The sequence below is a fragment of the Pantherophis guttatus genome, chromosome 2 (genome assembly GCF_059756535.1).
Source record: "Pantherophis guttatus breed Tessera chromosome 2, ASM5975653v1, whole genome shotgun sequence".
Lineage (NCBI taxonomy): Eukaryota > Metazoa > Chordata > Lepidosauria > Squamata > Colubridae > Pantherophis > Pantherophis guttatus.
The window spans coordinates 267149292-267174776 of NC_142064.1; the positions used below are offsets into that span (position 1 = coordinate 267149292).

Here is a 25485-nt window from a genome sequence, read left to right on the forward strand (position 1 = left end):
AGAGGAGGAAAATATTTCATTATCTGAAGCAGTACAAAAATGATATTATATGCCTACAAGAGACACATATTAGAATGCAAGATCAAAAATATTTAACAAATGCAAGATTGGGGACACATTTTAGAGCATCTGCACCGGAGAAGAAAAATGGTATAGTTATATACCTAAAAAAAGACTTATTTGCTAAATTAATTGAAGCAGATCCACAAGGAAGATATATTGCAATTGAAATCTTAATAGAAGGGGAAAAAACATTATTGATTGGATTATATGCAACAAATCAGCAACAAGAAAGTTTTTATAAGACTTTACATGCTAAATGAATACAGTGGAATTATAAAACACATATAATGATGGGAGACTGGAATGGAGTTTTGGATATTAAAAAGGATAAAAAAAGATCTCTACAAAATATTCAATCACGTGCTAGATTGCCTAAATCTTTTTTTGATATGATGGAGGATATGGAGTTGAGAGATATTTGGCATGAGAGGAACGGAGAAGAGAAAGATTTTACCTTTTTTTCTGATAGACTTCAGTCATTTTCCAGGATTGATTTTATATTAATTTCTAATGAATTTTTTTCTAGGGTGAAGAAAACGAAAATATGTCCAAGAACATTAACAGATCATAGTCCGGTTTGGATGGAATTAGAATATGAAAAGGCACCCAGGAAGTCCTGGAGGCTGAATGAAAATTTGTTTAGATATGAGGAAAATGTGAAAGAATGTAAACAATTTATGAAAGAATTTCTTGTTATGAATTTGCATAAAGGTACACCTATGGAGACGGTTTGGGATGCAAGTAAGGCATATATGAGAGGTATTTTAATTTATTTGAATAATAAACATAGACGTAAACGGGAAAGGAAACGGAAGGAGTTAGAAGAAGAAATAAAAAATAAAGAGCAAGTATTAATTTTAAACCCAACTGACAAGAAAACAAAAGAAGCAATTAATTTATTGCGAGGACAATTTAATATGTTGATGGCAGATCAGGTAGCAACTAATTTGCAATATGCCAAACATAACTCCTTTTGTAATGCAAATAAACCAGGCAAATGGTTGGCATATTTGCTTAGGAAAAAACAAAAGCTACGTACTATAGAGAAAATAGAATAGAAGGATAAAGAGGTGTACCAGCAAAATATGATTTAAAAAGCATTTTCAGAATTCAATACGAAGTTGTATACTAGTGACAAAATTCAAGGTATAGATATAGATAAATATTTACCGAGGGGGAATATCTCTATAATTTCAGAAGAACAAAGGGAAGGTTTGAATCAATTGATAACTGTTGAGGAAATTATTTTAGCAATTAAACAATTGAAGGTGGGAAAAGCCCTTGGGACGGATGGGTTGACAGCGGTTTATTATAAAAATTTGCAGGCAGAAATGGTGGAACCACTTAAAGAATTATTTAATAAAATACAAACTGGAGGACAAGTGCCTCCTTCTTGGAGAACAGCATTTATTTCCCTGATCCCAAAGGAAGACCAAGATCATACTCAGCCAAAAAACTATAGGCCTATATCATTGTTAAATATAGATTACAAGATCTTTACTAAAATATTGGCAAATAGGTTGATGCCAGTTATGCAACAAATGATTCACAATGACCAAACTGGTTTCATTAATAGGCGATATATGAAGAGTAATGTAAGACAAATAGTTAATATATTGGAGTATTTGGGAAAAAACAACCAGGTCCCTGCGGTGCTTATATTTTTAGATGCGAAAAAGCGTTTGATCGACTGAACTGGAAATTTTTGTTGAAAATAATTGAAAAGATGCAATTTGGAGAGTACTTTATACAATCTATTAAGGCAATATATCAGCAACAAACAGCACAAGTAATAATTAATGATAGTTTAACGGAAACCTTTAATATAGAAAAGGGAACAAGACAAGGATGTCCTTTATCTCCATTATTGTTTATTTTGACTTTGGAAATTTTGTTAAATAAAATACGTGGTTCAGATAAAATAAGGGGAATTAAAATTAGGAATGAGGATTACAGGGTACGAGCATTCGCAGATGACCTGGTTGTGACTTTGCCCCAACCAATAAATTTGGTTATAGGTTTAATGGATATAATTAATCAATTCTCTGGACTTAAAATTAACACAGGGAAAACGAAGATAATAATTAAAAATATGGTTACAAGTCAAAAGGAAGAAATTGAAAGAATAACAGGATTTGAATCAGTTAAGAAGGATAAGCATTTAGGGGTTTATATTACAACATCAAATGCGAAACTATATAAGTGTAATTATGAATTATTGTGGCAAAAAATCCAGAAAGAGATGGAAAGTTGGAAAAAATTGCAATTATCATTGCTGGGAAGGATAGCTGCAGTAAAGATGAATATTTTGCCAAAGTTCTTATTTCTTTTCCAAATGATACCAATACTGAAAAAAGATGGAAATTTGAACGAATGGCAGAAGGGTATTACTAATTTTGTGTGGGCAGGAAAGAGACCAAGGATAAAATGGAAAATAATGCAAGATATACGTGAAAGAGGAGGTCTCAAAATGCCTAATTTAAGATTGTATTACGAGGCAGCTGTGCTCTCAGCAATTAGTGATTGGATTAATTTAACAGAAGAGAGAATATTGAATATTGAAGGGTATGATTTGTTATATGGATGGCATGCATATTTACTATATGATAAAAGGTGGATAAGAATTTTAAAAGTCATATATTAAGAAATGCATTATTCCGTGTATGGAAAAAGTATCAATATAAATTAAATAATAAATTACCGGTTTGGACAATACCTAGACATATGATAGAAAATATAAGTGTGGAGCAGAAACAAGATGTGATTACTTATAAAGAGCTTCTTATTTTGGAAAGAGGTATATTGCAATTGAAGTCTTTAGAGGTATTAAAGGAAGAAAGGAAAATTCAAACCTGGTTTCAGTATGGGCAGTTGTATACTAGGAGAAGGGGGGAAAGGTGGGGAATTTGTTTGTAAAACATTTTAAAACTTTTCAATAAAAAAAAACATTTAGGGCTCAGCATGTAATCTTCAGAAGCTTAAGTAGCTTCACATTTCACTCTTTTACTTGGCTCGGTTGCAAAGATAGGTTGCTGGGAGTCTAAAACAACTTGATAGCATATAATCAGTGACAACATCTTGCAAACGCCTTAAGCAGAGACGGGACAAGCGTGTTTTTCGCCTCCGGTCAGGAGATGGCGATCACTTCTGCGCCTACAAAGCCATCAATACAGTAGCTGCATCTGTGGTTGATCCTTAAAGGAGTTAAAACCATCAAGTACTGTATTGCTAGAAAGGAATGAGGAAGAAGAGAAGCACAGAGGAACTTCCTGTATCGGATCCCTCATGGGTGGAAGGTGGCTTGCAAAGCGGCTTTTGGGCTCTTCTAAAAGTTGAAGCATCAGCTGGAAGGTGAGTTGAGGGCAAGTTGGAGGAGAGGCCAGAAGCAAGTTGGGCTATTTGGTTTGGATGCTGCCAACCGATGCACATTTATGATGGTCGCAACATCCCACCATCATGATCCCCATTTTTGACCTTCCCAGCTTGTTTCTCATAGGCAAAGTTAGTGAGGATGATGATGGCAAGAAATTGCAAGTGACAGTCATGTGAAATTGCCTTTAACAACCCACAGTGGTTTGCTTAACAACTCCACAGGAACAGATGTAAGTTGGCAGTTATGTGACATCATGCTTCATGATCGGGCTGCTTAGTGACACAGATCCCAGTCCCAAATGTGAGGACTCCTTGAAAGGGGATGTCACCAGAGGAATTGTGGACAGGAGGACAGTATTTTCTTATCTGGAGCTGAGGACTTCCATCGGTATAACTGGTGTTTTAAATTTTGCAGAGGCTTTAGGCATCATTTCATCAGTTAAAGCCCCCACATCTCTAAATTTAGCTGAGAAGGTTTAATTGTAACCATTTTGGGACATTTTTCAGGCTGAAAACATGGATTTTTCACATATATACATTTGTAGGTGTACATGTAATTCTCTCTGCAGTTGGATAATCTATCCCCAGTGCTTCTAGATATTCAGTCATGTGAAAAACAAAGTACACCCTCTTTGAGTTGTATGGTTTTATGTATCAGGACATACTAAAAATCATCTGGTCTGTACACTCTTAAAAGTAGGTGAATACAACTTCAGACGAACAACAACACATGACATATTACATCACGTCATCATCAAAGGTGGGTTTGCTAACGGTTTATGCACACACACCACTTAAAATTAGAGATCAGACATAGAAGACCCAGGCCTTCGCAGATGATATGGCCTTTATCTTGGAAGACCCTTTAAAATCAGGCATATCCTTACTGGAAAAAATTGAGGAATTTGGGGCTGTAGCAGGTCTGTTAATTAATAAAAAGAAGATGAATATTTTAACTAAGAATATCTCAGAGAAAGGCAAGCAGGATCTAGAGGAAGCAAAGGACTTAGAGTAGTTAGTAAAGTCAAGTACCTGGGAATTTGGTTAACATGTAGATGCTCGAGCATCCAGGAGGATAATTATACTAAAATACTAATTCAGGTAAGGAAAGATCTTGATAAGTGGGGTAAAATTCAATTATCACTCTTGGGAAGGGTAGCAACAATAAAACCTTATGTTCTACCAAAATTTAATTTTCTTTTTCAAACAGCTCCAGCGAATCTATCAAATAAATTTTTTACAGATCTAAACCAGGTAGTAACCAAATTTGTATGGCAAGGGAAAAAATCCCGTATTAAAAAGAAAATGATGCAGGAGACAAAAGAAAGAGGGGGTCTTGGTTTACCGTGCTGGGAGAATTATTATTTAGCCGCCTTACTAGTTTGGGTTAAAGAATGGATTATTTTAAACAAGCGTCTTCTTAGGATAGAAGGCCACGACTTGCAACAAGGTTGGCATGCGGCACTCCGGCAGGACAATGCCCCCCAAAGTAAATGGTTCACTCGGCACTATATAAGGAATATTTTAATTCGGAGTTGGGAGAGGTTTAGTAAAAAATATTATACCAAAATACCTTGTTGGATATCGCCTCTAGAAGCTTTGACCTATCCTATACTATTTAATTGTTTTCTGTATGACCAAAAACAGTCTCTTGCATTCTTGTGGAGGAATTTTTGCCCACTCTTCTTTACAACATTGTTTCAGTTCATTGAGGTTTGTGGGCATTTGTTTATGCCCAGCTCTTTAGAGGTCCCACCACAGCATTTCAATTGGGGTGAAGTCTGGACTTTGCTATTGCAAACCTTGATTCTTTTCTTTTTCAGCCATTCTGCTGTAGATTTGCTGTTGAGCTTGGGATCATTGGCATGGAAACAAAAGAGATGGGATTTCTTCTTTGCTCTACCAGCGTAAGACTAGCGTAAAGTTAGCGCTGATAGAGCAAAGAAGACATCTGATCTCTTGTTTCAATGACAATCCTTTCCTCCCCAGCCAGTGTAAACGATGACAAAATCTTCTTAGATCTCTTCGCCAGCATAAAACTAGTGCCGGTGTCGCTAAGAAGAAATCATAGTAGTTTATGCTGATTGGAAAGAAAAGGATTGCAACGGAAGCAAAATAGGCCTGATTTCTTCTTAGCCCCACTAGCACTAGCTTTACATTAGTGTTGTGCTGGTAGAGCAAAGAAGAAATCTCATCTCTTTTGCTTCCATGGCAATCCTTTCCTCCTCAGCCAGGGTAAATCACTAATGCTGGCTGGAGTGAAAGGATTGCCATCGAAACAAAAGAGTTTATCTTTCTTCTTCTTGATTACACCATGTGGCCCAGCTGACTTCCTCAGCTCGTCAGAAATTTAGTAAGTGAATGGTGATGGGGGAGTGCGGTTGGGGAGGAATGCATAGTATATTGCAAAGCAGGCCAACATACTGGGGTCTGGGGATTGTGAGGACTGACTGGGCAAGATGGAAGGGAAATAGATGGGTGGGTATGCTGCAGCATGTCTGCAGTTAAGGAGTCAAGGACTCCCGGGGTGGGAGGCGCTGCAAAAATTCAACTTTGAAGCAGATTCGTATTTAGCAATTGGGAGAGTGTTGTAACTTAAACAGTCGTTGAATGGCCTGTTGTACCTAAAGGATTACCTGTACTTCTTTTTTTCACATCTTCTGCAACCCACCAGGGTTTCCACGCATTCCATCAGTCGAGGTCACAGGGGAGGGGCAGGGGAGTAGCGGTTATTATTAGAGAAGGCCTTAGGCCGAGGGAGACCACTGTTCCTCAGACGGCCAGTTGTGAGTCCCTCCTTGTGAAGTGGGGCCACGGGGTTCAGATGGGTTTGCTGATCACGTACCTGGCTCCCTGCCACGTGGCGGCAGCCCTGCCCGAGCTACTCAACGTTATCGCCGCGGTGGCGGTTGATACCCCCAGACTTATGGTCATGGGGGATTTCAACCTGCCATCTGTGGGTGAGGCATCTGAGGTGGCTCGGGAGTTCATGGCTTCCATGACAGCCATGGACCTGACCCAACTAATTCATGGCCCTACGCACACTGGGGGAAACACACTGGACTTGGTTTTTGTCTCTGGACAGTGGTTGAGTGATCTTGAGATAGGGGATATAGTCATCGAGCCCTTGTCATGGTCAGATCACTCTCTCCTTCGCCTTGACCTTCGAATCGCGGCACCCCGCTGCAGGGAGGCGGAACTGATAAGATGGTACCGCCCCAGGTGCCTGATGGAACCAGATAGGTTCCAGATGGAGCTTGGGCCAATCCCGGAGGTTCTGGCTCACACCTCGACTGGAGACCTAGTGGCCACCTGGGATAGGGCGGCTGCTGGAGCCCTGGACCGAGTCGTGCCTTTGCAGCCTCTGACCTGGCGCCGATCTCGCCTGGCTCCTTGGTTTACTGAGGAGCTGAGGGAGATGAAGCACCGGAAAAGATGCCTAGAGAGCTGTTGGAGGGCTAGTCTTTCTGAATCCAACCGAACACTAGTAAGATCTCATATTAGGAGTTACCTAGTGGCGATAAAAGCAGCAAAATGCACTCATTTTGCTGCTCTTATTGCATCATCAGATAATCGCCCGGCCGCCCTGTTTAGGGTGACCCACTCCCTGCTCCACCAGGAAGCGCGGGAGGACCCCTTGGAGAGAAGAGCCGAGGATTTTGTTCAGTATCTGCATGACAAAATCACTCAGATTCGGGCAGGTCTGGACTCCGACTGGATAGATCCAGCGAGGGTTGACGGAGGCAGGTCTTGAGACTGTTATCTGGGATGAGTCTCGGCCAGTCCACCCAACTGCACTGGAAACAAGCCAACACCAGAACGGAATAAAGCAGTTGCAATCCTTTAATTAGGTTCAGCACAGCAAACACAGGCAGGAGAAAGGCACAAGCCGGAAACAAGGTTTAAAGTTAGCGCTACACGCAATCGCAGTGTAGCGCCTTTTATATACACAGCAATAAATCAAGTGGCAATTAAACAGTTAACATCACCCCTCCTTCCCCTAGCTGGCCTGAAGGAGGAGCACAATAAATCAATTAACAATCAAACAGTCAACATCATCCCTCCTTCCTCAAGCTGGCCTGTAGGAGGAGCGCGCCTCTGTTACAGCACAAGGCAGCGTCATCTGCAAACACCATGCCCCCCCCATCTCCGATGAAAGAGTTTGCTTCATTTTGTGTGCGGGTGGTAAAGACTTCTCAAACAGCTGATGACACGCCCCCGGAGAGTCCAACAGCTTGCCCCCTCCTCGTCGTCCTCCCTAGTGATGGCGAGACCCAACCAAGGCTCGACAATGAGTTTGATCCTGTGACCCCAGATGACGTGGACAGGATTCTGGGTAGATTGAACGTGACCACATGTTTGTTGGACCCGTGCCCCTCCTGGTTAGTGCTGGATTCCCGGGAGGTGATGCGAGGCTGGCTCCAGGGGATTATAAATGCTTCATTGGGTGAGGGTGTCTTCCCCGCCGCCCTGAAAGAGGTGGTGGTAAGGCCCCTCCTCAAGAAGCCTTCCCTGGACCCGGCAGTATTGGCTAATTATTGTCCCGTCAAACCTTTGCTTCGTTGCGAAGGTTGTTGAGAGTGTGGTCGCGCGACAGTTCCCGCAATTCCTGGATGAAGCGTCGTATCTGGATCCGTTCCAGTCGGGCTTCAGGCCTGGGTACAGCATGGAAACGGCATTGGTCGCGTTGGTTGATGATCTCTGGAGGGCTCGGGACAGGGGTTGTTCCTCTGTCCTGGTCCTGTTAGATCTCTCAGTGGCTTTTGATACCATCGACCATGGTATCATGCTGCACCGGCTGGAAGGATTGGGGGTGGGAGGCACCGTTTTACAGTGGTTCTCCTCCTTTCTCTCTGACCGGTCGCAGTCTGTGTTGACAGAGGGGCAGAGATCGACCCCGAGGCCCCTTATATGTGGGGTGCCGCAGGGATCGGTTCTCTCGCCCCTTTTGTTCAACATTTATGTAAAGCCGCTGGGCGAGATCATCTGTGGTTTCGGGGTGGAGTACCATCAGTACGCTGATGACACCCAGCTGTACATCTCCACCCCGGACCACCCTAACAATGCCCTTGAAGTGATGTCCCAGTGCCTGGAGGCCGTACGGATCTGGATGGGGAGAAACGGGCTCAGGCTCAACCCATCCAAGATCGAGTGGCTGTGCTTTCCGACGTCCCGATATAGTCAGCTGGCGCCATCGCTGGCTATTGGGGGCAAATCATTGGCCCCCACGGAAAGGGCTCGTAACTTGGGCGTCCTCCTGGATTCACGGCTGTCTTTAGAAGAGCACTTGACGGCCATGACCAGGAGGATTTTTCATCAGGTTCGCCTGATTCGCCAGTTGCGTCCCTTTCTAGATCGGGACTCACTACGCACAGTCACTCATGCCCTCGTCACCTCTTGTCTGGACTATTGTAATGCTCTCTATATGGGGCTCCCCTTGAGGTGCACTCGGAGGCTCCAACTGGCGCAGAGTGCGGCCGCGCGGGTGGTTATGGGAGCGGCTTGGAGCTCCCATGTAACACCTCTCCTGCGTGAGCTGCACTGGCTCCCGGTGGTCTTCTGGGTGCGCTTTAAGGTTCTGGTTACCACCTTTAAAGCGCTCCATGGCTTAGGACCTGGTTATTTACGGGACCGCCTACTACCATCAATAGCCTCCCACCAATCAGTACGCTCCCACAGAGAGGGGCTCCTCCAGGTGCCGTCGGCCAAACAATGTCGGCTGTCAGCCCCTAGGAGGAGAGCCTTCTCTATGGGGGCACCGACGATCTGGAACGAGCTCCCCCCAGAGATACGGAGGATCCCGGATCTGCGCACCTTCCGCCGCGAGCTGAAGACTCTTTTATTTCATCAAGCTTGTCTCGCCTAAATCTTCTCCCTTTTAAGTGCAAATTTTAAATTTTAATGTGTTTTAAAATATGGGTATTTTAAATTATGGGTATTAATTCAGCCAAATTTATTTAATTCATTTTATTCGATTTTAAATTTTTATATGTATGTGTTTTATTTCGTGGCTGTTCACCGCCCTGAGTCCTTCGGGAGTAGGGCGGTATAGAAATTCAATAAAATAAATAAAATAAATAAATAAATAAACCCTTTCATAAACTATAAAACTTACACTTTCTTTTGAATCTTACAGACAAAGTGATGCCAACATAAGCACACTGGACAACTGAGAATAACAAGCAACACTGAAAAGCAAAGCAAATTGAAGCAGAAATAAAAAATATTTTCTATTTCCTTCAGAAAACCACAGAATTCGTCTACTTCATCAGCAGATAAGAGACAGAAAAGAGAAAATCATGAAGAGATTTGCAGCTGGAAAAAGTAGATTATATAGAATTTAAGAATATGTTACTCGAAAAGGTCGAAGGAGATCATTTTTCCTTTCAGAAGAAGAGGAAAATATTTGGAAGCCAGTGGGGAAGAAAATATCAATTGGATAGTCACATATGGCAGCCAGAAAAGCAGGCACCAACAAAATAAGGAATCACACATATCTTTGACCTCCTCAAGAATGTCAGTGATGGAAAAGTTTTGTGGGAAAAGTTTCAGTCTCAATTCCAGCATGGAGAACCACCAGAGGACTCACACAGGAAAGAAACCGTTCGAGTGTCCAGATTGTGGGAAACATTTCCATTACCATTGTCACCTGGTAAACCACCAGAGGATTCACACAGGGGACAAACATTTTGAATGTCCTGATTGTGGGAAAAACTTCAGTCTCAATTCCTCTCTGGTGAGACACCAAAAGACTCACACAGGAGACAAACCACACAAGTGTGCAGATTGTGGGAAAAGTTTCAGTTACCGTTCTTCCCTGGTGAACCACCAGAGGACTCACACAGGAGAGAAACCCTTTGAATGTCCTGAGTGTGGGAAAAGTTTCAGTCATAATTCCAGCCTGCTGAGCCACCAGAGGACTCACTCAGGAGAGAAACCCTTTGAATGTCCTGAGTGTGGGAAAAGTTTCAGTGAGAATTCCAGCCTGGTGAACCACCAAAGGACTCACACAGGGGAGAAACCCTTTGAATGTCCTGATTGTGGGAAAAACTTCACTCTCAATTCCAACCTGCTGATACACCAGAGGACTCACACAGGAGAGAAACCATATGAGTGTCCAGATTGTGGGAAAAGTTTCACAGGAAATTCCAACCTGGTGAGCCACCAGAGGATTCACACAGGAGAAAAACCCTTTGAATGTCCTGAGTGTGGGAAAAGTTTCAGACAGAATTCCCACCTGGTGAAACACCAGAGGACTCACACAGGAGAGAAACCCTTTGAATGTTCTGAGTGTGGGAAAAGTTTCAGTCAGAATTCCTACCTGGTGAAACACCAGAGGACTCACACAGGAGAAAAACCCTTTGAATGTCCTGATTATGGGAGAAGTTTCAGACAGAATTCCCACCTCATTATCCACCAGAAGACTCACACCAGGGAGAAACCATATGAGTGTCCAGATTGTGGGAAATGTTTCAGAGCAAATTGCCAGCTGGTGATACATCAGAGGACTCACACAGGAGAGAAACCCTTTGAATGTCCTGAGTGTGGGAAAAGTTTCAGTCATAAATACAACCTGGTGAACCACCAGAGGACTCACACAGGGGAGAAACCCTTTGAATGTCCTGATTGTGGGAAAGGTTTCAGTGACAATTCCAGCCTGGTGAAACACCAGAGGACTCATACAGGGGAGAAACCCTTTGAATGTCCTGATTGTGGGAAAGGTTTCAGTGAGAATTCCAGCCTGGTGAAACACCAGAGGACTCACACAGGGGAGAAACCCTTTGAATGTTCTGAGTGTGGGAAAAGTTTCAGTGAGAATTCCAGCCTGGTGAAACACCAGAGGACTCACACAGGGGAGAAACCCTTTGAATGTCCTGAGTGTGGGAAAAGTTTCAGTCACAATTCCAACCTGGTGAAACACCAGAGGACTCACACAGGAGAGAAACCCTTTGAATGTCCTGAGTGTGGGAAATGTTTCAGTCAGAATGCCAGCCTGGTGATACACCAGAGGATTCACACAGGAGCGAAACCCTTTGAATGTCCTGAGTGTGGGAAAGGTTTCAGTGTCAATTCCAGTCTGGTGAAACATCAAAAAACTCACACAGGAGAGAAACCACGCAAGTGTCCAGATTGTGGGAAATGTTTCAGTTACCGTTCTTCCCTTGTGAACCACCAGAGGACTCACACAGGAGAGAAAACATATGAGTGTGCAGAGCAACAGAGTCAAACTATTTGATTGAGGGCCATATCAGGTGTCGAGCCCTATCATCCCGCTGGGCGCCGAACCACTCGACAACTCACCTGGCTCCGCTCGCCCGCGCGGCAACACAGGTGTGGGATAGCATGGGGCTGCGCCCGCCCCTCCGACACACTTCCTAGTTTCGGCGGGACACGCGCACATTTACACGTGGGGGGGATGCACGGAGGCGCCTCGGTGGGGGGGGTGGAAGCGTCGGGGCTAGAGCTTCACAGGGTCGGGTAGCTTTTGCTCAGGAAGTTTCTGACATGCAGCAGCTGGCTCCTATCACCGCCCCGCCCGTTTCCAGCCTGCTGATTCGCCACTGGCGGGGCGTTGTTCCGGGCTCCGCCTCACAGCTGGCGGGCGCGGGATGGATTTAAGCGCTACATGCCGTATGCATGTAGCGCCAATTTTACATCGTTACGACTGCAGCGTTTTCGGGACGGACAAGATTAAACCAGCATTACATTCCAACGTTGTTCTTGGTGGTTTGTCCTTGTTGCGCCTGAGGATTCTGAGATCAGGATTGTGGTTGATCTTGTGGGTGGGCGTGGTGGGGTGATGTCACATGGCCAGCTCCACATCTCTTGTGTTGTGGGGCACCTGTGGTGGCCCAGGCAGATCTGGGGGGATCCATTTTCTCCAGCGAGACAATGTTAAGCACCAAAACCCTTGTTCTCCTCATCCCTCTCAGGCCATGCAAAGGACCCCTGGGCAGTAGTGCAGGCTGACCAGAGTCTAGGAGCATAAGCGCCCAGCCTGGCCCTCAAGCTCCCGTTGCACTGGGACCCCACAGCCCAGCCCTGCTTCCCCCAGTGGGTCCCCGGCTGTGTTTACCTCCTCCTCAAGGCTGCTGCTATGCTCGCTGTCCTTGGGCACGTTGCTCATGGTGTATTCAGGAGGGCAAAGTGTGTGTGTCAGAGGGAGGGCCACTCCCTCTCCATGCGAGGAGCCCCAACTTTGTAACTAAAGCATCCTCAGCAATAGGATGGGAGACTACCAGGAGAGTCAGGAGGAGCGGACAAGGGGATAGCGAAAGGGCAGAAGGGCAGCTGGTGGCCAAATACTAAGGTAGGACTTTCCTCAGAATCTGATTCCCTCTTATTATAATCCTTCCTTCCTTCCTTCCTTCCTTCCTTCCTTCCTTCCTTCCTTCCTTCCTTCCTTCCTTCCTTCCTTCCTTCCTTCCTTCCTTCCTTCCTTCCTTTTGTGGCCAAAGACTGGAAAACAAACCAGGCTCAGTTTATCCGGTGCTTGCATCTAGTGGGAGAGTCCACAGACAACAGCAAAACTTGTCAAAATGTTGGTTGTGATAGTTGATCAGAACTCCTCTGTTTTTTATGTATTGTAAGGTCCCAAAATGTACTTGAGTCACCAGAATGCCAAAAAGAGAGACTCAAGACGAGGCTTGCAAAAAGAGGCAGATTTTATTTATGGCCAAAAACAAAATACTGGGTGGGACTATATCCAGAACATCCAGAACATACATCCAGAACAATGCATGTGAGGAGATAGCCACACCTTGGGGAAGGTAAGGCGTCCTTTTTATACCCTCAGAGACATCAGTTTAGTACCCAATTCTGGCCTCCTAGTTCAGGTTTGTGTATTCCTTGTTGCCCTGCAAAGGAATAGAAGTTTCCCAATTAGCGTTATCTCTTCTTTGAGCATTCCTTTGTTCTCTCAATTGGCCATTTGGCTCCTGGTTCTGCATCATCCAAGGAATAAATTGATCTGTATAATCAAAGGTGTAAGTTAGAGCTGAAGTGTAAAATTATCCCTCGGATGATGTCTGCAGTTCCAACTGAGATACGTACCATGCTCTTAGATGGCATAAGAAAAACAGGAAGAAGATTGATATGGGTTCAGATCAAATGGCAGGAACATATGTTTGACAAATACCAGATACCTTACAGAGGCCTAATAACAGCATATGTTTGTTACAGGAGATACAAATATAAAGGCATATAATATATGTGATACAAATACAAAGGCATATTTGTGTTACAGATATAAAGGTACAATATATGTGTGTTATACAAATACAAAAGGCCATATGTGCATTACAGGAACCTAATGGTTACAGAACAACAAGTTCCTACTAATTCTAGTATACCAGTATATCCAGTGGTGGGATTCAAGTAATTTAACAACCGGTTCTCTGCCCTAATGATTTCTTCCAACAACCAGTTTGCCAAACTGCTCAGAAAGTTAACAACCGGTTCTCCTGAAGTGGTGCGAACTGGCTGAATCCCACCACTGAATATATCTTATTCTAGTATTATTTATTATATCCTCATTACTGTTTCCCTTCAGTACAGCAGCCTTAGCGTTTAGGAATAGAGATAAATTAGTTGCTTTTCTATTAATACATAATCCTTAAAAGGGCTCTCCTGTAGGGAGCCTCCCATGGTCTAATTCAGACTGGAAACATAACAAAGGAAAATATTCTCCCCACTCGGCTTTGTCCTGTTTTCCCCACTGGAAATGGCTGTTTGCAACACACAAGGAGGGGATACTTTCCTGCGAGCTCACAATTCAAGAATACCAATGTTAACTTGGATTGCTAATAAAGTTGCCACTCACTCCTCCCTCCCTCCCTTCCCGCTTTCCTTTCCTTTCTTTTTTTAAGCTGCCAAGAGGCTCCCGACAAAGGCTTCCCATACTGACCCCTCCCCCATCATTGCTTCAGCATGGTTTTTAGCTCCCAGCTCCCAGACTCGTGCACGTGTATGTTTGTGTGTGTGTGTGTGTGTGTGTGTGTGTGTGTGTGCGCGCGCGCCCCTTGCAGCCCAGCCAGTGCTGTGATATTGGAGAGTAAAAGATCGGGAAAGGCTGGGGGTTGAGAGAAAGAAACAAGCATTGCAAAAAAACAGCTTTTGTTAGCTTTCAGCCTACCATGAGCTTGAAGGCTGCAAGTGAGTGAGACACCTCCACCTGCCCCACCCCCCTCCACACATAAACACACACTCACCAGTGGTGGGTTCCTCCCGGTTCAACCAGTTTCTCCCAAGCTGGTAGTGGTGATGATATGATGTCACCAAACCGGTTCTGCCCCCCGCGGCGCCCCCCCCCCGCGTTATTCTTACCTTTTATTTCGCCCCACCCCCAATCTATTGCTGCCTCCTGAGTCCCAGCTGATGGCTAGAGAGAAAAAAACTGTTTAAACTGTTGCCGAGGGGCTTCAAAGGGCTGCCCTACAGCTGATCAGTGGTAAAAGAAAACAAATGAGTAGACCGGTGCCTGCAAAAAATAAATGGGTAGATCAGTAAAGCTCTGCAAGCAGTTAAAAGCTTGGTAGACCAGTATCTCTGCTAAATCCTAAATAATTGTCCCATGACCATCAAGCCACATCCACAAAATAAGCCACGCCCACAGAACCGGTAGTACAAAAATTTTACAACCCACCCCTGACACTCACTCAAACAAACTTCTGTGATGGTAGGATGCAAAGTGCAAGCTAACAAAAGCTGTTTTTTTGTAACGCTTGTTTATTTATTTATTTATTTTTAAATTTGTATACCGCCCTTCTCCCTGAGGACTCAGGGCAGTAAACAGCCAAATAAAAACATAAACTACAAACATTAAAATACAATTAAAAAGATATATATAAATTTGGCTCCATGATTAAAAACAATAACAAACAATTAAAAACATTTTAAAAAGTGTTAGGTCAGCCCGGCTTGCTGGAAAAAGAAGGTTTTAAGGGCACGGCAGAAGTCACCGAGGTCTTGGATTCTCCTTATCTCTGGGGGCAGCTGATTCCAGAGGGTAGGTGCCCCCACAGAGAAGGCCCTCCCCCTGGGGGTCACCAGCCTACATTGTTTGGCTGATGGCACACCGAGGAAGCCCTCTTTGTGGGAGCGCACAGGTCAATGGGAGGCCGTCGGTAGCAGCAGGCGGTCTCGAAGATAACTAGGTCCCATGCCATGGAGCGCTTTAAAGGTGATAAAAAGGTTTCTTTTTCTCAGTGCCCAGACTCTCCTGATCTTTTCCTCTCTATTGTCACAGCACCGGGTTGCAAGGGGGGAGACCTTACGTGCTCATGCACGCACGTGCACGGGTCGGAGAGGTGAGCTGAGAGTCACACAGAGATCCATCAGGCACAGAGGCAACAACAAGGGAAGGGATCAAAATTCAGAGCTTCCCTTTTTGTCCACCCTCCCCTCCGTAGCCTCCATGCCTGATGGCAAACCGTCGTTCGCCTTCCACATCCCCCCACCCCAGACCCTGTGCAACCTCTTACCGTCCATGGCATGCTGGCAGGCAAAAGCGGCCAGAGTCCGATGCCCTCTCCTTCCCACCTCCACGCACAAGGGGCAAGGGGAGGGGGAGAGATTGGCAGCGTGGCTTTCCCACGTGGAGCAAGGCAGTCCCAGGGAAAGGCCAGCGAGCGGAGCATGGAGGTGCCGGCACAGTTGCAGCACTGATTTGCCACCTGGCAGCAGCCATCCAAGCCGGACCGTGACCAGCCTTAGATCTGTGGTGGCGCCTTGGTCCTGCCCCTGGCTCCGAGCATGAGAGGGCTGGTGTCCTGGGCGAAGGGCAGTGCTCTGTCCCTAGGAATGCCAGGCCCTGTGCGCTCGCCGACCCTGTGCACACACCCAGGGGGCAGGGCCGAGGCGGTGCCACATATCTAAGGCTGGCCGTGGTCCGGCCCAAATGGCTTCCACCAGGTGGCAAATCAGCACCCGGTCAGCTTGGGCCTGGCCAAGGCGCCACAGGCCGGTCCTTTAATGTTTCCAGGGCAGACCCACAGGCCAGATCTAACCACCTTGCAGGCCAGATTCGGCCCACAGGCCTTGACTTTGACATCCCTCATCCAGATTGTGGGAAAAGGGTCAGGGTTGTGGTTTTTTTGAATATATGTTTTATTGGTACATTTTAAAAAAAATCATTAAAAATTCCATGTCTATCTGAACAGCGTGTTGTTGTTGTTGTTAGTTGCAAAGTAACTTGACTATAAGCACTTTTGTTGGCAAGGTGATGTCTTTGCTTTTTAGAATGCTGTCTAGATTTGCCATAGTTTTCCTCCCCAGGAGCAAGCCTCTTTTCATTTCTTGGCTAGAGTCTCCATCTGCAGTGATCTTGGAGCCCAGGAAAATAAAATCTGTCACTACCTCCATTTCTTCCCCAGCTATTTGCCAGGAATTGAGAGGGCCGGATGCCATGATCTTAGGTTTCTTAATATTGAGTTTCAAGCCAGCTCTCAACACTCTACTTCTTCACCTGCATTAAGAGGCTCTTTAGTTCCTCTTCACTTTCTGCCATTAGAGTGGTATCATCTGCATATCTGAGCTTGTTGATATTTCTCCTGGCAATCTTAATTCCAACTTTTGATTTATCTAGGCCTGCCTTTCTCATGATGTGCTCTGCATGTAAGTTAAATAGGCAGGACAACAGTATACAGCCTTGCCGGACTCCTTTCCCAATTTTGAACCAATCAGTGGTTCTGTGTCCAGTTCTCACTGTTGCTTCTTGACCTACATATAGTTTTCTCAAGAGACATTTGTCTGGTACTCCGATCTCTTTAAGGACTTGCCACAATTTGTTGTGATCCACACAATCAAAGGTTTAGCATAGTCCAATGATGGCAAACCTTTTTGGCGTTGCGTGCCAAAAGTCAGAGCACATTCGCACTATCGTGCTCGCGCGTGCCAGCAACCATAATGCAATATGCACCCCATTCGCGCATGCGCACATGACACTCCCCCCACACATGCGCCCTGCACTGCGTATGCACCCTCCTGCACATGCGCCCCCACTTTTTTCAAGGGGGCCAGCGCGTCTCTTACCAGAGGACAACCAGATACCGAACTGTTCCCTGGCGAGACAGCCGTTCCCTGGCCAGCTGTAGCGCTCTCGGCCCCGCCATGTGCCAGCTGGGGAAGCTCCGAACACACAGCCTTAATTGGGCTCCTCCCCACTGGGTGCTGGGCTTCCCGGCAAGCCCCCTGCAGCAACATGAGAACCGCTGCTCCCAGGGGCAATGGGGTGGTGGCTGCAAGGATGGACGAGCCGGAGCTTCCCTGTCTCCCCGCATGAGCAGGCTTCTGGCGTGGACCCAGGCCAGTGGGGGTTGGGTGGGGATTGAAGCCCCAGCACACCCATCCTTTCCGCTGCCACCCTATCACCGCCGGCGCTTCTCATGCTACTGCTTCTCACTCAGTGGCAGGAGTAGCCGGTGGCAGGCTTCAATCCCTCCCCCAGAGGCCTGAAATGCAATGCACTTTTTTGGCCTCCGCATGCCCCATTTTTGTATTTGGAGAGGAAAGGATTTTTGGGAGGCAGTGCTGCGATCCTCTCCCCAAATCAAAAAAGTGCATTGCGTTTCAGGCGGCGGATCTAGCCAGGTAGAAAGAGAAGGTGAGGAGGAAATCTCAGTGCTGTGCCTGAAAATCTTTCTTCTCCAAATCCAAAAACTGGCGGCTCCTCCTCCCTCTGCGAGCCTCACCGTAAAACTTGGGGTTTGCATTACAGGGAGGGGGTGGAGAAAGGTCCTGGTTGGGGAGGAATCCTCTTTGCAGAGGCAGCTCCTCCTCCTGCCAGCCTCACCATAAATCTCTGGGTTTGCCTTACGGGGGGGGGGGGGGGAGAAAAAGTCCTGGGGGGGATTCTCTTTGCAGAGACAGCGGCGGCTCCTCCTCCCTCTGCCAGCCTCACCATAAATCTCAAGGTTTGCCTTACCGGGGGGGGGGGGTGGCGGGGAGAAAGGTCCTGGGGGGAGAAACATCCATGGTGCCAGTGACTGGAGAAACCTGTTGGAGCCGGTAAGGCAATTTCCAGCATCGTCTGTGCTGGTGGGGTGCAGGGCTTGCCTACATAACTTTGCTGGCAAAGAGGCAGCGGCGGAAGGCTGTTTGTGCCAGCAAAGAGGCAGTGGCACCAGCAAACTTATATGGGCAAGCCCCTCACCCCGGCTCCGGCTCAGCAGAGCTGAGCGTCTTGCATCCTGCTTCTCTTGGCTCGAGTGGGGCGCAAGAAGGCGAAGCAGTAGCCAAACATGGGCATAATTAAAGGAGGCCTCTTCAAAAGCTGTACAGTTTAAGACAAGTGAACTAATGCAAAGACAGTGAGGGTTTTTGCTTGAAGAAGTACAATTAACTACCCTTACACATGTTATATTTTCAGGGATCGCTACCACTGGGGTATGCAAACCAATTGCGTTAGGATAATATGCAGCCACCCCCCAACTAGATCTAGTCTTATAGTTAAAGTTCTCTTGTAATAAAAACCCGCTCAAGCCAGTAAAGTTTTGAATTACAGCAGCAGGGGTACAGACAGGGATTAAACATGTAGAAAGCAAATTTTCCATATCATAGGCTTCAGACAAGTAAAAGGCATCATTTTTTGTGATGTTTGCTAGCTGCATCCATAGGTTTTGTTTCATTCGTTGTTCGAGCGAATGTTTGGATGGGATGACAGCTGCTGTTGTCAAAGTACAGCTATTAACAATCAAGAACAAACAAATTATGGCTAAGGAATTTGCAGTTAAAACTGCAAAAATGACAGCGCACAAATTTTCAGGGGTTTGTTCTACTTGTTGCTGCTCCAGCACTGCCTGTGCTTTTGTGGTCAAATTCTTCACGTCTCCCCATGTCACTGGACGACTGGCATGACGGGATCGAATTGGTCGCTGTGCCGTCTGTAGAGTCACCTTTCCCATCTCTGGGACCGGATTCGGGGGCTGGTGCCACGATATCCTTGGCTGGGTGAACGCAACGCGCTGGAATCCACAAAGGCTGTGGATGCCGGCGTCCCGATATAGCCAGCTGGTGCCATCGCTGGCTATTGGGGGCGAGTCATTGGCCCCCACGGAGAGGGCTCGCAACTTGGGCTTCCTTCTGGAAGCACGGCTGTCTTTAGAAGAGCATATGACGGCCGTGGCCAGGGGGGCTTTTTATCAGGTTCGCCTGATACGCCAGTTGCGTCCCTTTCTGGATCGGGACTCCCTACGCACGGTCACTCAAGCACTCGTCACTTCCCGCCTGGACTACTGCAATGCTCTCTACATGGGGCTCCCCTTGGGGTGCACCCGGAGGCTACAGTTAGTCCAGAATGCGGCCGTGCGGGGGATTATGGGAGCGACGGGGCGCTCACATATGACACCTCTCTTGCACGAGCTGCACTGGCTTCCTGTGGTCTTCCGGGTGCGCTTCAAGGTGTTGGTGACCACCTTTAAAGCGCTCCATGGCTTAGGCCGGGGTATCTGCGAGACCGCCTTCTGCCCCCAATAGCCTCCCACTGACCGGTTCGCTCGCACAGAGAGGGCCTCTTCAGGGTGCCGTCGGCCAGACAGTGCCGGATGGCGACTCCCAGGGGGAGAGCCTTCTCTGTGGCAGCACCTGCCCTCTGGAATGACCTTCCCCCAGAGATATGCACGATATCAGACCTCCGGACTTTTCGTCGGGCCCTGAAAACACACCTATTCCATCTAGCCGGGCTGGCTTGATCCCATCCTCTCAGTTTTAATTGAATTCGGTTTTAATTGGGTTGTTTTTAAATCTTGGGCCGAAATTATTTAATTGTTTTTTAAACTGTTTTTAAATTTTATATGCAATGTTTTATCTCGGCTGTACACCGCCCTGAGTCCCACAGGAGAAGGGCGGTATAGAAATAAAATAAATAAATAAATAAATTAAAGGCCTGTGGAGACTAAAATGTGTGAGTGAAGAATGGTTGCAGGATTTGGGTTTGGCTCGTCTAGAGAAAAGAAGGACTGGGGGTGGGATATCTGCCCTCTGCTCTGCCCTCACTCCATATTGCACATCTACCTGCCTAGCCATGTGCTGGTGATACCACAGCAGACGCTGGTGGACACTCCTACAGCCGGCAGCAATCACTCCGGCTCTGCCATGCTAACAGAACAATAGCCACTTATCTACTTGCCAGCCTGTTTGCCAATTGCCCCTTGTCGGACTTGTGACTTCCTGAGACTTACTTGTTGACTTTGCTTATTAGAAGCCAGCAGGGAATTGCAGTGAAGTCCTTGCTTAATGACAGCAGCAAGGACTATTGAAATTGCCTAAGTCATGTGATACAGCTAGTCCTCAACTTACGACCACAACTGAGTCCAACATTTCTGTTGCTAAGTGACTTTGCCTTTGAGAAGGGTACAAAAGGGGATCACATGACTCCAGGACACTGCAACCATCATAAATATGAGTCAGTCGCCAAGATCTGAATTTCGATCACATGACCATGGGGATGCTGTAATGGTTGTAAGGGTGAAAAACGGTGGTAAGTCACTTTTTCAGTGCAGTTGTAACTTCAAACATTCACTAAATGAACTGTTGTAAGTTGAGGACTACCTGAATTGCACTTTACTAATGATAAAGGTAAAGGTTTTCCCAGTTCAGTCATTTCTGACTCTAGGGGACGATGCTCATCTCCGTTTCTTAGCCGAGGGAGCCAATGTTGTCCGAAAATGCTTCTGTGGCCTGGTGGCCAATATGACTGTAGGCTGAGGTGTGGTTCTTAAGTGAATTCGGCTTTTCCATTCACTTTACCTGTCAGAAGGTTGCAAAATGGGGATCACATGACCCCTGGACACAGCAACAGTCATAAATACGAGTCAGTTGCCAAGGGTCTGAATTTTAATCACATGACCATGGAGATGCTGCAAAGGTCCTAACGGTGAAAAACGGTCATAAGTCACTTTTTCCAGTGCTGTTGTAACTTTCAATGGTCACTAAATGAGCTGTTGTAAGTCGAGGTCTACCTGTATTTATTGTCATGCATACTGCTGGAAAGTCCTTTGCACCTGGACCCAGTTTAACAGACGTTCTCAAAACCAGTTTAGGACCAGTTCTGAAGACTTTTTTGGGTTTACAGTTATAACAAAGGCTAACTAAAGAGAACTTGTTCCAAAATGGAATCGTGATTGCAAATACATTTTTTCTTCCGTGTTTCTTTAAATCTGGGCTGTAAAATGAATTCTGCAGAAGGAAGCAGGGTTGGTTGGGAGATCATTTTACACTCAGGTTGGTCAAACTTTCCAAGAAGCTGAACGGGTTAAAAGCAGAAAGTTCAGCAGCTAGAATAGATCCAGAAATGTAGACTCCTCTTACTGAATTCCTTTTCCTGTAGCTCCTTTGGAGAAAACTTTGAGTTTGGTGTTGCCGTTCTTGAATTTTGCTGGGCGAATCTCAACAGTTCGGAAAGAGTAAGTTAAATTTGAAACTTTCAGAAAATGATCAGATCAGAGAATAAATCCAGGAAGGGGGAGGGGGGGAGTTAAAGGGAAATTATCCTTGAGTAAATAATTTCTTTTTTTTAAAAAAAAAGCTGCACCTATTTAACGCTCTCCTGGTAAAGGAGAGGATACAACAGTTGGTCCTTGCAGAGCTCTCTCTTCCTATAGAAAATTGAGCCTCCATGTTCAAGCAGAGCACACAGCTCCGCAATCCAGGTGCGGGGAAAGGCATAAGAGCCTTGGTAGTACAGGGGTTTAAGGCACCCTGTTATTAAGCTGGTTATTAAGACCAGCTGCCTGCAATTACTGCAGGGTTCGAATCTCGCCAAGGCTCAAGGTTGACTCAGCCTTCCATCCTTTCTAAGGTAGGTGAAATGAGGACCCAGTTTGTGGGGGCAATAAGCTGACTTTGTATAAATATACAAAAGGATGAAGGCTATTGCTGAGCACCTTGTAAGCCGCACTGAGTCTTCGGAGAAGGGCGGCATATAAATCAAATTAAAAAAAATAAAAATAAAAAAATAAATAAAATAAAAGGACGGTGCGGAGGCGTCACAGGTGGGGAGAACAAAATGACAAAAAGAGCATCGGGGCTATTGAGTTGCAAGCGGCGTCTCTTCCTTTGATGAATCGTGACTCTATTGTCATGTTCACCAAAGCCTCGGATTAACAGAATAACAGGAGTTGGAAAGGACCTTGGAGGTCATCTGGTCATTTAGCCAGAGCAGGGGGTTGGACTAGATAACCTCCAAGGTCCTTTCCAATTCTGTTACTCTTAGTCCAACCCCCTGCTCATACAGGAAAGCCTGTATCATTTCCGATGGATGGCAATCCAGTCTCTCCTTGAAAGCTTCCAGTGATGAAGCTCCCACAACTTCTGAAGGCAAACTGTCCAGATGACCTCCAGGGTCCCTTCCAACTCTGTTACTGTTACTGAGTGGTCAGTGGGGCACTTGAGTTTACTTCTGCATTCCCCTTTTTGTGGTGACTCATAGATTCCCTACCCAGTTGATTCAATTTCATTCAAACACGGCAATTGTTAAGTGAATGCTACAATCATTAAGCAAACCCATTGTTCACTAGGGATAGAAGCATGGGTTTCTGGCAAAAATGTAAATCATGGTCATGTGACTGCAGGATGCTATGAAAGGCCACAACTGCAGGGCTGGTTGCCAAGCACCCAAAATGTCGTAAGACGAGGACTATCTGTAAGTCACAGGCTTGGTGTTGTCGTAGTTCTGTGTCTACCATCTGCACAGCTATAGAAGAGCAATATTCTCAATAGCAGTAATTGCAAGAGGGATCTTGGAATCCGAGTGGACAATCACTTCAATGTGAGCCAGCAGTTGTGTGGCAGCTGTCAATAGAGCCAAGGCAGTGGTGGGCTGCAGTAACAGAGGGATAGAATCAAGATCACGTGAAGCATTAGTATCGCTTTATAAAATCTTAGTAAGGCCACATTTGCAATATTGCATCCAGTTTTAGTCACCGTGATATAAAAAAGATTTTGAGACACAGGAAAAAGTGCGCAGAAAAGAGCAACAAAGATAGAGGTGAGAGGAGGCTAAAATATCCGATGAGCGGGTGCAGGAACTGGGTATGTGTAATTTAATGCAGAGACCGTCTAAGGGTGACATGATAGCAGTCTTTCTTTTTTCTTTTTTTTTTAAACAAAAGTTTTTTATTTTTTATATTCAAACAACCAAACATTATCATACATCATTTTATCCCCCCCCAACCCCCCCCAATCCCCCCCTGACTTCCCAGAGCAAAAACAGGATATAGCATTTAACAAAAATAAGCTAAAACATGCTAACTATTACAGAATTCAAAACTCTCTCACACTTGTTAACTCCCCTTTTAAAAATTATACTTCAACCTTCCTTTTATAAATTCTCTTATCACATTTCACATTTGTAAAAAAAAACAAAAACATAATCTTATTTTAAATGTTTTAAAATCTCTTAATACATTAGCAGAACATTCTCCAAAATATAAGTTTCAAAAATTTCAAAAAATTATCCATTAAATTTTAAGTTATCCACCTTTAAACTTCAATACTTTAAAACTACCATAAAATTCAAAAGTTATCCAACTTTAATTAAATCTTTTAACATCATGAGACAATCTCCAAAATATGACCAGTCTTTCTTTCTTTTTATATTTTTTTACCTTTAAACTTCAATACTTTAAAACTACCATAAAATTCAAGTTTTCCAACTTTAATTAAATCTTTTAACATCATGAGACAATCTCCAAAATATGACCAGTCTTTCTTTCTTTCTTTTTTTTATTGCAAAAGTTTTACAATTACATTTTCACCCCTTTTCCCCCCCCACCTCCCCCCCCCCAAACTTCCCATCCTCCCTAACCCTCCCTAACCCTCCCCTCCCCCCAGACTTCCCTATAATATACTCATAACTGGTAAAAAGAAAACACAACAAAAAAACAACAACCCCATAATATAACACTTATATGTAAACTTGAACCCCTCCCTCCCCTGTATAATTTTTCTCTTTACCTCATTACATTAAAATATTTCTAATACATTATTTTCAAATAAAAGCTATTTGATACTTTCTAGTTTGATATTTGTTCTGAACATATTCTATCCACCTTTTCCATTCCCATTCATAAGTCTCTTGTGAACAATCTTTTAAGTATGCTGAAATCTTCGCCATCTCTGCAAAACTGGCCATTTTCAAGGTCCATTCCTCGATAGTGGGCAAAGCTTCATTCTTCCAGTATTTACCTATCAACAATCTTGCTGCTGTTATCATATACAATATCAATTTTGTTTCACCCAATGTAAAACCCTTAACTATACCCAATAAAAACAGTTGTGGAGAAAATTGAATTTTTTTCTTCAAAACATTCTGCATGACCCACCAAATTTTTATCCAAAAAGCCTTAACTTTCCTACAGGTCCACCAAACATGATAATACGTAGCATCCAAACATTCACATCTCCAACATTTTGGCTGAACATTAGGGTACATACATGACAACTTTTTGGGATCTAAATGCCATCTATAAAACATTTTATAGAAATTTTCCCTCAGGTTCTGCGACTGTGTAAATTTAACATTCTGAACCCAAATTTTTTCCCATGTTTCCAACATCACTGGTTCTTCAAAATTTTGTGCCCACTTAATCATACAGTTTTTAACTAATTCAGTTTCTGAGTCCCTTTCTAGCAAAACATTATAAAGCCTTTTGATATGCATTGGACCTTTCTCTCTTATATGTCTAACCAATTCTTCCTCGTGCAACATAATACCAGTTTTTTGGTCCTCTTTCCATCTCAATTGTAATTGATTATATTGTAACCAAGTTAAATTAATCCCTTCGTCCAACAGTGTCTGCAATGTCTTCAGCTGCCATCTGCCCGCATCTGTAAAAAGAACCTCTTTGTATAAAACCCCCCCGAGTGACATTATATTTGTATTCCACAAAGTATGGCCAAGATCCAGCCATAGCGGTATTTTATAATCCCATTTGAGTCGATGCTTCTTCCAAACTCTCATCAAAGAGTCTCTAAGTATATGACTTTTAAATACTTTATCAACTTTGTCATCATAAAATAAGTAAGCATGCCATCCAAATTCAAGATCAAAAC

General features: G+C 44.8%; 1 protein-coding gene and 1 long non-coding RNA gene across 2 annotated transcripts in view; one reads left to right on the plus strand and one right to left on the minus strand.

Annotated features, from left to right (window-relative positions):
- The first annotated feature begins 3211 nt into the window (after positions 1-3211).
- Positions 3212-25485, plus strand: part of LOC132711721 (uncharacterized) — a 37272-nt gene continuing 14998 nt past the window's right edge. The window contains exons 1-3 of the mRNA XM_087884483.1: positions 3212-3414; positions 9572-11431; positions 19074-19078. Coding sequence (XP_087740609.1) covers positions 9950-11431; positions 19074-19078 — 1487 coding nt within the window. The 5' untranslated portion in view covers positions 3212-3414; positions 9572-9949. The remainder of the gene's footprint in view (positions 3415-9571; positions 11432-19073; positions 19079-25485) is intronic.
- LOC148115804 (uncharacterized) lies at positions 13083-17822 on the minus strand. Its single transcript, XR_015731785.1, has 2 exons — positions 17467-17822; positions 13083-13292 (listed from the first exon to the last, which is right to left on the minus strand). It is a non-coding gene; the product is annotated as an uncharacterized LOC148115804 (long non-coding RNA).